This window comes from Octopus bimaculoides, chromosome 12, assembly GCF_001194135.2.
Source record: "Octopus bimaculoides isolate UCB-OBI-ISO-001 chromosome 12, ASM119413v2, whole genome shotgun sequence".
Taxonomy (NCBI): domain Eukaryota; kingdom Metazoa; phylum Mollusca; class Cephalopoda; order Octopoda; family Octopodidae; genus Octopus; species Octopus bimaculoides.
The window spans coordinates 64,642,484-64,660,619 of NC_068992.1; the positions used below are offsets into that span (position 1 = coordinate 64,642,484).

Consider the following 18,136-nt stretch of genomic DNA (forward strand, 5'->3'; position numbering starts at 1 on the left):
ATATATATATATATATATATATATACGGGATGCAATGAGTAAAATGTTGCCATTTTATATACATTGCTTGTTTTTGATTTTGTTGACGACACAGTATAATGGGTTCAGTCATGCACCATCTTTGAGAAAAACAGCACCATGACGCAATTCACTCTGCCAAAAATTTGGAAATGATATGCTGTAGTGCTTGGCATTCGTGCCAGAAGCTCCAATACGAACATTTCAGAGTGTTTGAATGTTAATCTGAGTACAGTGCAACCTGAGGGCATGTACCGAGAGTGATAAAACTCAAACATCCAGTCAACATCATGGAGTTCAGAGTGATCACTAGTGATGCCGACGTTATGCCTCCATTTATCTTCCCACACGGCCTCACACTCAACACGGAGGCCTGCATCAAGTACCTGGAGGAGGTAGTGCTGCCCTGGCTGAAGAGGGTTGTTGCTGGAAGACCCTATCTGGTAACAGAATTCTGCACCATGCCACAAGCAAAACTCAGTCATGGATGTCAGACAATTTCTGCAACCATGTCTCCCCTAACTCCCATCCACAAGGCTTTGGCTATTGTAGAAAACACTTGCCCAAGGTGCCAAATAGTGGAACTGAACCCAGAATTTTGTATTTGGATAGTAAACTTCTTACCACTTAAATTGTTTAATCATCAATTAATTACATATGCAACATTACCTCTCTGATGACAGGTAACTATAGTTAGTAAATAGACGGCGACCGGCCATGAACGAGTATGGCTCAGTAATGTGTACCATGCTTTCATTAATTGCTTTAGGTGCCTGTGTAGTCACGAGAAGACACAGGCACACTCTGAACTCAGCCACCTTTTACTTAGTCGAGTGACACATCCAGAATGTGGCAAAACAAAGGAAGAGAGCTACAACAGCACTCAGCTGAATGAACTGAAACAATGTGAAATGAAGTGCCTTGCTCAAGGACACGATGCACTACTTGGTCCACGAATTGAACCCACGACATAACGATAGTGAGCCAAACAACCAAACCGCTAGTTCGCGCAGAGCAAACCAAGGGGAATGAATCCAATAAAATGAGAGTTACCTCCCTTGTAAGATGGACGGCTAGCAAAAGATGTTTGACCTTCAAATAATTATATAAAGGGTGCTAAGAAGATAACGGCTTTGGATAAAGGAAAATACAGGAGGATCAGTTAATCATGATTTTATTCAATACATTCCACTGTTTCACACGCTTACTGCTGCAGTCCTTCAAATTTTCTAAACTCTGTGAAAGAATTTAGAATTTTGGGCTTCCATCCAGGTCTTTCACAATAGCCTTAAATTCAGGTACTTTTCAGCAGCCCTTTGTATCATTGATACACAGGTTCGAGCAGTTAGAACTGACTTGGAGGCTACATAACAGTTCATAATAGAAGATTAAAAAAAAAAAAGAAAAGAAAAACTGAAAAAGACTTCAAATCCAGCAAAAGAAATTTGATGCATTTCCAATGAGTACAATTTCAAAACCCCTCAGCCTTCACTGCTGTACACCGTTATTTACATGGAACAACTCAGAGTTCGGAATTATGGTAGACAATGTTGATATTGTTGTCTAGCTTCACGTGTCAAACTGAGTAGAGTATTTAGACCACCACTGAAGCACTGAGTTCATCATCATCATCGTCATTTAACGCCTGTGTTTCAGGCTGAAATAGTTTGGGTTGTTTCACAGGATTCACACAGGTCCAAAGATTGCATCATGCTTTAATGTCTGCCTCAGCAAAGTTTCTACACCTTGATGTCCTCATAAACACCAACCACTTTACAAAGAAGTATACTAATTATTTTTTTGGAGGGATTGAGGTGGTTAATTTTTTTGCAGCTCAAACTAAAGGCTCCCAAGACTCAGGTGCTGTTGTTTAGCTCCATCTGAAACAGGGTAGTGTGTCACACCAACTCTCCATATATCAGACTGTGTGAATCTAAATGACATCTTGCTCGTACAACCCCAACTAAAAGCGTTTAAGGACATGGGGTTTCTGGTGATGGTAGCAGTAGTGTTGGTGTTACTTAACATCAGGTCATATTGATATAACAGATCTAGGAACAAAGGCATTCCAGCTTATTGTATGTCAGACATCACAATGTCCATTGAATTCTGTATTTTAGATGAAAGGGTATGGTTTGAGGGACATTTCCCTACTATTTCTAACAAGTACATTCATTAGTCACCTCTTCTGATTTCAGAACAATAGAGCATATATAAATAGTTAACTATTGTTCATTGTCAGGGTTCTGTCTTCTTTATGTTTCAAGTTACTGAGATGTCCAACCCATGCCAGCATGGACAACAGACATTAAATGATGACGAGTCTCTGACAATCTGATAGTTTTAAAAATCAGAATCTGATTCTCTAGTTAAGGAACTTATCGTTGGATGTCATTAAATTCATTCTCCAGATGGTGACATAGAGTTCTGTCATAGTGGCTGGTGTCATCCAGGATGACATCTTGGCACCCTACCTATTCATTATGCCTAGATTATGTGCTATGCACCTCTGTAGACAAGATGAAGGACAAAAGATTTACTCTTTAACCAGCAAAAGCAGATGTTTTCTGACTGTGACCATCACAGAAACAAACTATGCTGATGAGGTGATGCTACTACCAGATGAAGTTAAGGATGCAGTCTCTCTTGCACAATCTTGTAAATGCTGCTAAAGATGTTGGTCTCTACAACTCAGACAACACAGAATATATGATGTACAACCAGAGCAGCTAAATTAACTTCACATCTGGAAAATCCTTGCAAAATGTTGACTAATTCACATACCTTAGATATAAAATTGCAATGTAGGATTCGTCTGCAAGTGATGTTCATGTCCAAAATGGCAAAACCTGGACAGCGTTAAATGAATTATCAACAATGTGGAAATCTAAGCTTCCATTAAATTTAAAATGAAATTTCTTTCAGGCAGCTGTGCAGTCAGTTCTGCTATAAGGATGTACAACATGGACTCTAACAAAGCAGTTTGAAAAGAAAATTGACAGAACTTATATATGAATGCTTTGAGCTGCTCTGGACATCTGGAAACAACACTCTACGAAAGAACTTCTCTAAGATAATTTACCACTTTCAGAGAAAGAACTATATTTGCTGGATATTGCTGGAGAGCAAAGGGTAAGATCAGTGGCACTCTTCTTTGGGAACTGAAGTATGGCTCTGCAGATGCTGGCAGACCACATCAACTTACAGAAAAGCAACTGTGCAAGGATTCTAAGTGCACTCGCAAAGAACAACTGAGTGCAATAGCAGACTGAACGGACAGGAGAGAATGAGTCATGGCCATCCATGCAACAAGCTCAACCTGATGACGATCGTCGTCGTCGTCGTCATCATTTAAAGTTCACTTTTCCAATGCTTGCATAGATCAGAAGTTTATTTGAATCAGATTTTCTACAGCCGGATGCCCTTGCTGTCAACAACCCTCACTGGTTTCCAAGCAAGATAACATTTCCCCATGCATCTTTTCTGGAGAATACTGGAAACAAAGACACTGTTTGCATCACTGTGACACTTATTTACAACTATCACATGATGTCAAGATAAGGAGACACAAATACGCATAAATAATATACAAGTAAAAGATAAAAAAATAATAAAGTACATTTTATATTTCTTTAATAACATTAAGTTTTAAAAATTCTTTTTTTTCTTCTTTTTTTAATGTTTGCAGCAAAGAACCATAAATCAATTTAAAAGAGAAAAGAAATATACAATAAAAAAATTACAAACAAAGTAGGGTGGGTGTTAAAACTTGAAGACGGATTTCAAAGACAAAAAAAGGTAAAATAAGCATTTCAGGGAGGGGAGTGGATGGAATCAAAACGCATCCACACAAGAATAAGGATCCATCTTCACCAAAGACATGGCAGGAATCATTTACCATGGCTTACAAACTGCAGCAAAAAACTAGAACAGAACTACTTATACAATTATTTAGTCATCATCAGCCACATTTTATCATGTGCTTCCATGGGTTGGATGGAATTTATTGAAGCAGATTTTCTACAGCTGGATGCCCTTCCTGTTGTCAATCCTCACCTGTTTCCAATCAAGGTGATATTTCTCCATGGCCAGACGTCTTCTCGCAGAATATTGGAAATAAATAACAGCTTGTAAGACCACGACAATCATTTACAACAATCATTGCCTCTCCTTGTTTGGACAGCATTTCCAGACAAGGAAACACAAGCACACACACTCATGTATGTGCGTATGCTTGTGCCTCATATATTATATATATATGACAGGCTTCTTTCAGTTTCCGTCTACCAAATCTATTCATAAGGATTTGGTTAGCCCAAGGCTACAGTAGAAAACACTTGCCCAAGATGTCACTCAGCTGGAACTGAACCTGGAAACATGTGAATGGGAAACAAACTTCTTAACACACAGTCACACCAGCACCTACAGTTTTATGGTATTGTTATTAGTTCCAGATGAATAACAAATCTCACTGGTTCAACTCCTTTGAATTGAAACCCATCAAAACTAGGTCCCATGAAACACAATTCCTTTTTTAAAGTGATTTCAATTAAAACCTTTCATCAAAACTTATGTTCATTTATTTACGAAACACCAACTTAATGACATTCTTCATTAGCAAAAAAGAAAAAAACAAACAGGAATTTGGTAACAAAAGGATTAAAATTGTTTTTCTGTTTCTGCAGAGGAATTCTAATGGAGATTTAATATTCAGACAAGGCAACAAGATGGAAAGATGATGGAATTCAGTTTGTACAGATTCATCTGAGTTAGCCTGCTTTCTTACAGTCAGCATTTGTCCCTCAGACACACATCATTCTCTTTCACAGTTGACTGATCCATGTCTGTTACACTCTGGAGTACATCATTCTCTTTCACAGGTGACTGATCCATATCTGTCACACCCTGGAGTACATTGTTCTCTTTCACAGTTGACTGATCCACGTCTGTCACACCCTGACACACATCATTCTCTTCCACAGTTGACTGATCCATGCCTGTCACACCATCACACACATCATTCTCTTTTACAGTTGACTGATCCATGTCTGTCACACCCTCACACACATCATTCTCTTTCACAGTTGACTGATCCATGTCTGTCACACTCCGACACACACCATTCTCTTCCACAGTTGACTGATCCACGTCTGTCACACCCTCACACAATCCAGGTGTTTGTTCTGTTTTGCCATTAAAACCAGAAACTGTCTTTTGGAAACTGTCACCATCTTCTTGGGAGAGTGTTTTCCTTGTGGAGACTTCTTGGAGATGGTCTGGATTGTTTGAGTTTACCAAAGAATGGTCAGATGGTATAGGTGTTCCAGTGAAAGAAGAATCTAGAAAAACAGAAAATAATTGTTTAAACTGTATACACAGTTCTTATATATATATGTGTATGTGTGAGTATAAATATATATATATATGAAAGAGAGAAAGAGAGAGAAAACAGAAACAGATACATCCATACCTACACACAAGCAGACATTTATACCATATAATCTCTAGAGACACATTAAAAAAACAGGGTCACAAATAAAAATGTACGTGTGTGTGTTGTGTGTGTACACTAAAATATATACACACACTCACACAAACAACGCAGGTACATATAACACACATAGAGACAACACCATTGAGAATTTATAAAGTAATTACTTTGGTTGTTGGAAGTCTTCTGGTTGCCAGATCTAATCTCCTCATTTTGGGGAGCATTCTGTCTTTGGGGAGTGTTCTGGTTAGCAGCTAATCTAGCAGCCCTTCTTTCCAGAGCAAGTTGTCTATTCCTGGCAATCTTTTCTTTCATTTCTACAGAAAGAACCTGAAATAATTTGTTAAAAGAAACACTTGTTAAAAACCCTGTTTTCCCGCAATTCACCGTTTTCCATTGCTCTTGGTAACTGCTCCTTACTGAGGTTTGTATTGCCTGAGAGTTGATTGGTGAAACAAAATAAACAAACAAATATTCTAAATTACTAATACATTAAAAATTAAATTAAAATAATAATTAACCCTAATTAGCAGTCATTAATAAAGTATTCTTTCTGTAATTCTTTTACTTGGTTCAGTTTGTCAGGCCATGCTGGGGCACCACTTTGAAGGATTTAGTAAAAAAAAAAATCAACTGCAGTACGTGTATTTTTTTTAAAGTTTGTGAGTTACTCTATCAGTCATTTTGCTAAACTGCAAGTGTTACAGGGAAGTAAACAAACCAACACCGGTTGTCAAGCAGTATGGTGTAAAACACAGAGACATGACATACTTATGCCTATGTCATTCAGCGATGGCTGTCTGTCATAAGCTGATGTTGACTATTCTGTCCAGACAGTTTTCTGGACATCATGCTTTAGCATGAAGAGTAAGGCAGTTGGCGTCATCCTCCACCAGACTGCCTCTCAGGGCCTCCATGTAAAGTACCAAGTGAAGTACAAGAGTACAACAAGCATGGTTAACAATGAAGCTGCCCCATAGTAACAGCTCACTTGCTAGTTGATGCCCAACTGTTGTCTGATGGTTCAGATCTTCTGCTTGGCCACAGCAGCCTTCAAGCCGTTGATCTTCGTGCAATTTCATTTTTTGAAGAAAATGTTGGGGAATTATAAGCAGTTGGCCTAGGACTCCTCCACCTTGTTGGTTATTCATCATCCTGCTGCTGTCGCTACTCTATTCCTGGCACAGGATGCTATGAGGTTACCATCACTTGCCCAAGATGCCATCCCAGTCTACAGGCAGAAGGTGCAACTTACTCTCTTTTTTATAGCCTAACAATGAAGTGGATGCTGTACCATAAATGCCTGTGTCATTAACAATAGGCACACTCACAAACACAAGTCAATGAAATGCAGTGCCTCTGAAGGATCTATGGAGCAATGTTACTTGGCAGGTTGTGTAGCTTAATGATCAGGAAATCTCTCCAGATCAAGCCAGTGCTTCTCTGCATTGAGAGATCACAGCTCCTGTACAAGAGACATGTGAATAGAATGCCATAGGAAAAGAATCACATGACAGAGTCTTCAAACCGAGCTGACTGGCAGGAGACCCTGAATGAGATAGTTGGATGATATCTGTAGTCTCAGTTAGTCATGCTTGGGAAATGCTCCAGCCTGGTCATGCACTTGGGGCAACCCCTGGCCATACCATCTCCACTCAAGCCATCCAATCCATACCAGCATAGAAAATGGATGTAAATGATGAAACATGTATAAGAGTAAAAAAAAAAAAAAAAAGTGTAGTAAATATGTAATGTTTAAAACAAAGAATCTTACAGTAACTTGCGATGGTGGATGGTTGGTGGTTGATGGAGTAGAAAAGCCTGAAGGAGGAGACGTAAGATACGATGTACTGGACACACCATTATTATTATTGTTGTTGTTGTTGTTGTTTGGTGATCGCATCATTTCATTCCATGCAGCTTCAGCAGCAGTTACTTCATCCATTTGCATCTGTAAAAATAAACAAAAGATAGAGATGCATAAGAGATAGTTTTACCTGTTAAAAATAGTTCAGAAGGAACAGTGAGCACAACCCATAGTGTTTCCTGGGCCCTTCTATATTCAAGAATAGGGGAGACAGCTGTGTTAAAACAGGCTTCTCACAAATATGAAGGAAGGGCATAGTCAGTTATATCAAGCCTAGTATTTAAGGGGTATTGTATTTAGCTTTAGACTTGCCATTACACACAGCATATCGTGGACATTTTTTAAACCTCAATAAACCCGTTCTGCTCAAGAAAATTTTCTCCAGACAAACAGACAGACAGACAGAAAGAGAGAAAGAATAGAACTGAGCCTAGAACAGGGCTGGGCCTTCATGAACAGCTACAAAAGAATGAAAGATAAAGCTGAACTCAGAGAACAGAGTCAGAAGAACTGTCACAAGGCAATCCATTCAATGCTCACCCAATTTGCCCCTTTTTTGTTGACCTCTGGAAGGATAAAGGGTAAAGACAACCTCAACTGGATTTGAACTCAGAACACAAAGACCCAAAAACAAAAACTGCACAGTATTTTGATCAACACTCAAATGAGACAGTAACACACACACATATACAAGATAGGCTTCTTTCAGTTTCCCTCCACCAATTCCACTCAGAAAGTTTTAGCTAGTCTAGGGCTATGGTAGAAGCCCAAGGTTCCGTACAATAGGACTGAACTGCCAACTACGTGATTCAAAAGTGATCTTCTTAAACACACAGTCATACCTGTGCCTAAAGATGTATATATAAACATGTGCATGCATGTATACGTATGTATGGATATATATATATACATCATCATCGTTTAACGTCCGCTTTCCATGCTAGCATGGGTTGGACGATTTGACTGCGGACTGGTGAAACCGGATGGCAACACCAGGCTCCAATCTAATTTGGCAGAGTTTCTATATATATATATATATAGAATAGCATGTAAATATCTGGTTGCAAATCTACCAAGGCAGCTTTTGACTTTTTCTGTCCAAAAGGGTATTCAACCCAATAGTTACTTGCTATTATTTATAACTTTATGTGCTTCAAGATCCACTATTCCAAAACTGAATTCACTTTCACCCAAAAGTTTATGAATTCTTATAATTTCAACTGTGTGTATATATTATATATATATATAGTCAATCTAAACAAGAACAAGCAAGAAAAACCAACGCAAGGATGTGGAATAAGTACTGTGTTATCGGACACTCAAAAAAGGAAAGAAAACGTGCTGGTGACATGCAAAAAGCACCCACTACACTCTTGGAGTGGTTGGCATTAGGAAGGACATCCAGCTGTAGAAACATTGCCAGATCAGATTGGAGCCTGGTGTAGCCACTGGCTCTCCAGACCTCAGCATCATCATCATGAGTTGGACGATTTGACTGAGGTCTGGAAAGCCAGCGGCTGCACCAGGCTCCATTCTGGTTGGGCAATGTTTCTACAGCTGGATGCCCTTCCTAATGCCAACCACCCCAAGAGTCTAGGGGTTGCTTTTTATGTGCCACTGGCACAGGAGCCAGTCAGGCGGGCCTGGCATCGATCATGTTTGGATGGTGCTTTTTACATGCCACCAGCATGGGAGCCAGTCAGGCAGACCTGGCATCGACCACATTCAGATGGTGCTTTTTGTGTGCCACCGGCATGGAGCCTGTCAGGGGGCACTGGCATCGACCACATATGGATAATGCATTTTACATGCCCCAGGAGGAAAATAGGGATTGAATAAACCCAGATGAATACCTCTTTAAGCACTTAGTGGGAATAGAAACCAGCTAACTAAATTGTCTGGTTGGTACAATAGCAATCCACATATGTTGTTTTATTCCTTGTGACAGGAGAATTTGTAAATCCAACATAGAATACCAATTATTTTTGGTGTATTAATCACAGAGTATATTAAAAAAAATGAACAATGAAGATGTATTATATCTACAGGGTGGCCCAAAAGTAGGTTTACAGTTATTCAACTATCCCTTTCGCATTCATATATTAACAGTTTAGATCTTAATTATAAAAAAAAAATGAAATCATCATTCTATGCTAATTTAGTTAACTGTAAGATAGAATTTTAAATGTAATGTAGTTTACATGTTTGTGTGTGTGTCTATAGGTAGGTTTATAATATATACACACATTCACCACTTAAAAGTGAATGCTGCATTAGAACACACAAATATTGTAATATTTGCCAAGAAAGAAAAATTCTTTGGTTATTTGGTGCATAAAAGCACATCGAGGCTATTGCCAGTGGCAGACAATCACCACTACTTCAGCTGCCAGGACTATCAGATCACATGATTCTGGCCTCTTTTATACAGACACTGGCTGTGATGTCCCCACACAAACTCTTACCGCATTTGTAGTATTGTTTGGGTTACCGTCATCGTCATCATCGACTTGGTTTGAGACAAAGTCATCATCCAGCACCGGCATGTCAAGTCGGATGCGTTTAATACATGACTGCAAGACAAGAAAAGTAGGGAGAGAATGAGAAAAATACATAAGGTATAGGTGCACATTTACACGTGTTATATGACATATATATATATGTGTGTGTGTGTGTGTGTATATATATATATATATATATATACATATCATCATTTAACATGTTTTCCATACTGGAATGGGTGTGTGCATGTATATATACATATACATACCTTATTTGTGGATTAACAAGACAACCAATGGTTTTGTGTGAAAACATATTCACAATTCTTTAAGCGTACAACAAGGAGATGCTGATGCTCTCTAGATTTTGAATGAAAATACCACAAATAAAGAATATTTATCTGTCAAAGTGATGCTGAGCAGTCATTCTCACCGTTCAATATTAGCATGTGTGTAGATATATATAATATGGCAGATGTTTTCTCTTTAACCATAGCCACACTTATACTGTATTATGACCAGCATAACAGAAATAAAAATTGAACCCAAAATTAGAACAAGACAGAGTTAGAATCAAGAACACTAACTTGAACACTTTTTTTAGTCCCAAGTTTTTCAATACGCTGAAGACAATCAGAAAACATCATCGGTGGAAAAAGTCTGTGAGCCCAGTGTTCCAAAATCTTCAGAGTTTTGTCAAGATCTTTTGCCTGGGGGAAAAAAAAAAAAAAAAAAAAAAAAAAGAAATATTAAAAATATTCTTTCCTACTCTAGGCATAAAGCCTGAAATTTTGGGGGATCGACCCCAGTACGCAACTAGTACATAATTTACCGACCCTGAAAGGATGAAAGGCAAAGTCGACCGTGGGAAATTTGAACTCAGAAAGTAAAGACAGATGAAATACCGCTAAACATTTTGCCCGGCATGCTAACGCATCTGCTAGCTTGCCGCCTTGAAAAGTTTTAAATATAACCCTTTACTTAGCTAGTCTAACTCATGGTTCTGATTTCAAATCATATCATGGACATCTTAGCCTTTTATGTCTTTCAGGGGAAAATATAATGAATACAAGTAATTCAAGTGAATGATAAAAATTTACATAAACAGGGTCCATATAAGATTTTTGGGGGTTCATACATCAAAAAAGTAAGTTGGAGATCCACAATACTATTTTAAGGACATCTGAAAAAATTTTGCTTTAGATTTGTGCGTTGGTATGTATTGCAAGGAACAGCTAAGACTCTTTCTCCAACGTTTTACACAGTTCAACCTACAAAAGTTAATGTGTGAGAAAACATAAAGGGAATTTTGGAAGAAGTTTCTATAAAACTAGTTTTTAAACAATGAATGATGATGGGGGTCCATCAGAATAAAATAGCAATCAAAGGAGTCCATAGATAAAAAACGGTTGAGAACCCCTGAGATATATATATATACATACATACTGTATATAAAGGCGAGCTGACAGAATCGTTAGCATGGCGGGCAAAATGCTTGACGGTATTTCGTCTGCCACTACGTCCTGAGTTCAAATTCTGCCAAGGTCAACTTAGCCTTTCATCCTTTCGGGATCAATTAAATAAGTACCAGTTACGCACTGCAGTCGATGTAATCGATTAGCCCCCTTCCCCAAAAATTTTCAAGGCCTTGTGCCTAGAGTAGAAATAATACATACATGCATATATATCATCATCATCATCATCATCGTTTAACGTCCGCTTTCCATGCTAGCATGGGTTGGACGATTTGACTGAGGACTGGTGCAACCGGATGGCTACACCAGGCTCCAATCTAATTTGGCAGAGTTTCTACAGCTGGATGCCCTTCCTAACGCCAACCACTCAGAGAGTGTAGTGGGTGCTTTTACGTGTCACCCGCACGAAAACGGCCACGCTCGAAATGGTGTCTTTTATGTGCCACCCGCACAAGAGCCAGTCCAGGGGCACTGGCAACGATCTCGCTCGAAAACCCTACAAGGCCAGTCAGGCGGTACTGGCAACGGTCACGCTCAGGATGGTACATCTTATGTGCCACATATATATATATAGTTCAAGAATAAAGAAAATGCAGAGACAAGGAGAAAGGACAATAAAGAAGGTGCATTAGGTTGATACTGAGGAAAAATGGAAAAAGCTTTTAACCCTTTAGCATTTAAACTCAGCATATCCGACCCAAATATTCTACCTGTTTTATGATCAAGCTGTCTAGATCCAGCCTCTTACATTTACCCAATGAAGTCACTCTAAAAATATACAGACACACCATTGAAATCTAGAGGCTACAAAGTAATGCAAGGATTAATACAAAACAATGTGAATAAATAAGCATTAGATTTGACAGAAACATCTGAATGCTAAAGGGTTAATGTTTTGAGCTTATGCTCTTACTAGAGAAAGGCTAGATGAGGAGAAATAAAAGATGGAGAGACTTATTTCAGTTTGTCTACCAAATCCACTCACAATGCTTTGATTGACTTGGGGCTGTCATAGCAGGCACTTGCCCAAGGTGCCATGCAGTGGGATTAAACCAGAAACTACATGGTTGGGAAGTGAACATCTTAACCACACAGCCATGACTAAATACATATATCATCATCATCATCATCATCAGTTTATACCAGCTTTCCTTAGTTGTTTGGGTTGGATGGGCGTCACAGTGTAGCTCAGTTCTTTTTCTGAAATACTGAAGGACCACAGAACAATTGTATTTTCCAGTTTCAGCACAGTTTCCACAACAAAACACCCTTCTTCCTAACACCAACCACTTTACAGAGTGTATTTTATCAACACCAGAAAGGTACAAGGCCAGAAATTTACAAGGAAAGGTTAGCCAACTAAATATAAACCAGTACAATATTTCATCGACCCCAGAAGGTTAAAAGACAAAGCTGATCTCAACAGGATTTGAACTCTGAATGTAAAACACCAGAGTAAATACTAAAAGGTATTTGACCCAAGAATCTTGAAGAAAATGAAAATAAATGGTAAAAAAAAAAGTGGGGTGAAAACAAAAAAAAAAAACACTGCATTTACCTCGTAACCGTTTCCTTTGAATGTCACATCCTTAAAGAGTTTTGGTAATAGTGCAATTCCTCTTTCACCACTCAGTCTTCAAAAGTAAGAAGTTTAACCTGGTTTTAGAATGTTCTAGTTTACATGATTGATGTTGTTGTTGTTTATTAAAACCCAAATCTGCAGAGACTCTAGATGTTTTAACATCAAGTTACTCATAAATGAACAGACCTATAACCAAAGACAACCAATTCATGACCATCCCACCTTTTTAGTGGTATGTTGCCATGAAGGAATACATTATTTAGCATGGCCTTCCATTTTTGAAATGGCAGAGTGACTTCAAAGATATTTGGCTATTTATAGCTGATTGAGTGACCACACAAAGGTTCCTTCTTTAGTTTTTCTTTTTTTCTAATTGTCTAGGTCAATGACATCATATATTGTTGTTTTGACAGCATCATATATTTGACAGTATCACTTTTTGTGAAGTTACTAACTCAACACAGATTAATGAATGGATGGATGGATGGATAAACAGAGAGACAGATAGATAGATTGATAAGTCGGTAGACTGACAGATTGATAGAGAGTTAGACAGATTGACAAGTAGACATACATAATGTAGACTCACTTAAACTGAAGGGAAAAAAAAACCAAAAGATTCTTCACAGTTACAAGTGGAACACCTTTAATAACAGGTCAGCAGGATCAGGGCTGACCTGGGGGCTAAGCAACAACTTCCTGTAGATCAGTGTTTCTCTAACTGGGTGGTATCATCCCCTGGAGGAGGGGGAGGGGAAATTTTACATGGATAGTAGGCACAAAAGAAGTGGTACGATGGTAGGGAGAAGGGACAAAAAATGTATCTGTACAGTATATAAGTCCTTGTCTCCTATTAAATTATAATCTTAAAAAAAAAAAATTTAATGTAATATTAAAATAAACCCACCTGCCAGCCACAATCACAACAACAACAACAACATCAATAATAATAGTGACAGACTTCAGAATGAGAATAAGTTAATAAACAAAACCAAATATATACCATCTCTGCTTATAAAATCTGATTATAGTAGAGTGATGCTGTGGACAGTGGACACCAGTGTCAAAGAAGTTCTCAGAACTCAATTATTCCGGCCTAATACATGTACATACATTAAAAATAAGAGTGTGTGAGGAAGGACACTGAATCATAGCAAAAGGTTGTTGAAAAAGTGTTAGAGTTTAAAAAAAGTTAAAATACTGGGGTCGATTTGTCTAACCCTAACCCTAACCCTTCAAAACACTGCTCCAGTATTTCTACAATCTCTTGACTGAAACAAATAAAAATCAAGAGATATGTAAATGTATGATAAGGCTTTCAATGATGTGTCTGCTTTGAGTATGATACACAGACTGATATTTTGAACTAATATTGCTACTACTGCTTATAATGGATTTTAAAAAACTGAGAGTTTCAGAAGCACTCATGTAAATCATTTATTGAAACACCCACAAAATAAACAAATAAAATATTCCATTAATCTTTTACCATAATTAACATTTTTGAAAAGTTGCAAAAAAACCGTTTAAACTCACCGAACATCATTCAGTTTAGGCCGAGGATTTCGAACAACTTTCTTAGAAGCACCTTTTGCAAGTTTCTTGTTGATGTTAGCATCAAAAGTATTTTCTAAAAATGGATATAAAACAAACCAATAACATTTTCTTTTTTTAATAAGAGGTTGAATTGGATGCTAGAATTGCAGGAGCTGGCACAGTCGAGTGCAAGCACCAATATGCAATCCTCAGAAGACAAGAGGTTGGTGAAAAAAATGCCAAACTTGCAATCTTCAGTTTAATTTTCGTGTCTGTCCTCATCTACAGCCAGGAATGTTGGAGAATGATCAACAGAGAATCTTTAACTCCTTTATTTGTTTCGGTTATTTGACTGCAGCCATGCTGGGGCACTGCCTTGAAGGGCTTTAACTAAACAAATCGACCCCAGGACTTATTCTTTTTTAAGCCTAGTACTTATTCTATCGGTCTCTTTTTGCCAAATTGCTATGTTATGAGGACATAAACACACCTACACCAGTTGTCAAGCAGTGGGAGAACACAGGTACAAAGACACGTGTGTGTATATATATATATATATGTATATATATATATATATATACACACACGATGGGCTCCTCTCAGTTTCCATCTACCAAATCCACTCATAAGTCTTTGGTCAGCCTGAGGCTATAGTAGAAGACACTTGCCCAAGGTGCCAAACAGTGGAACTGAACCCAGAACCAAGTGGTTGGGAAGCAAGCTTCTTACCACATAGATCATGAATACAAGAGTCCAAAATGGATTCCTCCAAAGAATCTCTGGAGTAACATTATTCGACAGGGTGTGTAGCTCAGAGATCAGGAAGTCTCTTCAGGTTGAATTGCTGCTTCACTGAACTGAGAAGTCACAGCTCCAGTACCACAGACAAGAGATTAGAATGTTACAGGGAAGAATTGCAAGACAGATTCTTCAAGCTGATCCAACCAGTAAGAGACCTAGGGATTGACTAAGTACAAAATGGCAAGATAATATCTATAATCTTGGTTGGTTACACTTGGAAATCCAGCTGGAAAATAACATGGCAGCTGCATCTGATAGGACCCAATGGAGTGGGCACCCCAAAGACCCTTCCAGGAATAGTGAGTGGAGAAAATGGCTGGATGGGTTTATGTTTTCATGTTGTTGCAGAGTTCTTGGTTTTTATTCTTCGCAATATCAACCTACATAAGAACACTTCTGATTCCACAATACCAACTTTAGTATTATAGATCCAAAGACTACCCTCATGTCTGTGGCATCTGAGACCATTTGTGTTTCTATTATACCAACCTGTCTGTGATTGCCTCTGCTTGAGTGACATTGTCCAGCCTAAAAGCAGATGCAAACCCACCTGTGACAACCACTGGTTTTATATTACCCATCTTAGACCACATCTGGATTTGTGATAATAAACTGAGAGACCACCTATAGTTCTTTAATATCATCTTGAGACTTTGGTTCTATGATGCCAAAGTAGAACCATTGGTTCTGTTGTACCAACCCTTCTGTGACCACCTCTGGTTCTATAACCAATTTGCTTGAGACCAAATATCAAGCTACATAGGACAGCTTTCAGTTTTGATACCAACCCACTTGAGACAACTTCTAGTTTAATGACTAACTTGCCTGAAATCAGATACCAATCCACATTGGACAGTCTCTGGTTCTGAAACCAACCTATCTGAAATTATATACAGTTCTGATACTAACCTACCTCTGAGACCACCTGTGTCTTTAATTAACTCTGGGTGTTTGACATTAACCTACTTGACCAGGTACCAACCCACTTGTGACAACCTCTGGTCCTAGAATACCAAACTCAGACCACATCTAGATCAATGATAATCAACTGAGACTTTCTTTAGTTCTATAAAACCAGTTTTGGTTTCATGACACTGTTTACAGCACTGGTTGTGAGAAGCCAATCTTTTTTGTGACCACCTCTGGTACTATAACACTTATCTACCTGAAATCAGATACGAACTCATGTTAAGAAAGCCTTTACCTCTGATTCCAATCCGAGACAACCTCTGGTCCTATGATATCAACCTACCAGTGTTTCATTAGTTTACAAAATCTCTCCAAATTCTTGATTCTTTTCAAAATTATTTAAAATATTTATAAGAAGAGTATTTCATTGGAAACATGACAACAAAAGGCTAATTACATCAACTAATTACATCAGATTATGTTGCTTCATATAAATTAGTTAGCAGTGAAATAACAAGTCCAATTAAATTGATTAAGTTGATTACTCCTTCCTACAAAACTTGTGGCCTTGGAACACTCAAAAAATTCATTATTGTTTCATTGTGCTGTTCAGAATAAGAACTAATAACATACTGGGGATCAGATTAAATTATTATCATCATCATCATCTGGTTGGCTGACTTACCAAGATCTGTGCAACACCTCCATGTTACAAGATGTCCCAATTGAGCAATGAAGCATGAATATCTGAACTAGGTTTTAGCAACATTGTTCTTTCATTAGCTGAAATAATACATCTGTGCACTCTACAACCACAGATGACAGCAGTGGTTTGCTAACTGAACTGGTTGATCCTGGCTGTTGACAATTTCTTGTCTGTTCATCTGCTCAGCATCTCTGGATGTTCGCCATTGATTCAATAAGATTCATTTGATGAAATAGTTCACATCCACAAAGCAGCATCTCATGATTTCAATGCGCTCTGGCTCAGGTAGTTATATGTCAGTTACCCCATAGCTGACACCCTGACAGAGTAGACCAGGGAACAACAGAAGTTAAGAGGTAGTTCCACACCCCTCAAAACCCTACAAGTTCCAAACCAGGGATGCAATTTAAGACCGTACCCAAGACAAATTGTTTATACAGTTCCACAGAATTTATGGTCTTGGGACATTCTTACGAATTGCTAATACATCAGGTTGTGTTGCTCGATAGAATTAAGTATCAATCAAATATTAGGAGTTAATTAAATCAATTACATATTCCCATAAAATTTACGGTTTTGAGACACCTTTAGAAACTGCTATTACATCAAACGTTATTGTTTTAAATTCTTAATCTGGAATTCAGCAATGGAATAAAATAGTTTTACATTTCTTCTTAGATGATGAAATAAATATACCAGAAATATATATTGTTATGTTATATTCGAAAGAAACCAACAAAACAGCTGTCAGTGATTTAAGCGGTTGAGTAAGGGAAGTAACTCTGCCAACCCTACCCTCAATAAGCTGAAAAACCAGTACCAAAACCGGTCAATGAAATGAGCCTCTGTGATAACTGGTTCTGCTAAGAAAAAACAACTAAATCTTCCTCAAATGATAGCCTGTCTTTAAAAACTCGGATACAATAGAAAATGTAGTATGCTCGGAGAAGAAAATTGAATGGGTCACAGTCAGAATATCTCTGATCATTGGTCTGCTTGATCAGGGATGAAGATGCAAACTGACCAGAGAACAATGGTTGGCAATAATGACAGCAAATATGTTGACACTCACAAATATGTGTATGTGCGTATATATATATATATATATATATATATATATATATTTTCCAAGTGGGTGGGTCAGTGGGTATACATCGGCATGGTGATGCATACAGGAAAAATATGAGTGTGTATATTTTTATTAAGATACATATATCATCATCATCATCATCATCATCATCGTTTAACGT

At 38.0% G+C, this 18,136-nt stretch overlaps 1 protein-coding gene across 2 annotated transcripts in view; it reads right to left on the bottom strand.

The window, feature by feature from the left end:
* Nucleotides 1–3,634: 3,634 nt before the first annotated feature.
* LOC106884480 (TIMELESS-interacting protein) overlaps nucleotides 3,635–18,136 on the bottom strand; it is a 20,223-nt gene continuing 5,721 nt past the window's right edge. The window contains exons 3-9 of one of the 2 annotated variants that reach the window (XM_014935882.2): nucleotides 14,471–14,564; nucleotides 12,911–12,986; nucleotides 10,465–10,587; nucleotides 9,842–9,949; nucleotides 7,284–7,460; nucleotides 5,677–5,839; nucleotides 3,635–5,357 (exon numbers count right to left, since the gene is read on the bottom strand). In XM_014935882.2, the coding sequence (XP_014791368.1) occupies nucleotides 4,807–5,357; nucleotides 5,677–5,839; nucleotides 7,284–7,460; nucleotides 9,842–9,949; nucleotides 10,465–10,587; nucleotides 12,911–12,986; nucleotides 14,471–14,564 (1,292 nt within the window). In that variant the 3' untranslated portion in view covers nucleotides 3,635–4,806. The remainder of the gene's footprint in view (nucleotides 5,358–5,676; nucleotides 5,840–7,283; nucleotides 7,461–9,841; nucleotides 9,950–10,464; nucleotides 10,588–12,910; nucleotides 12,987–14,470; nucleotides 14,565–18,136) is intronic. The other variant, XM_052972231.1, reaches the window with a different exon arrangement.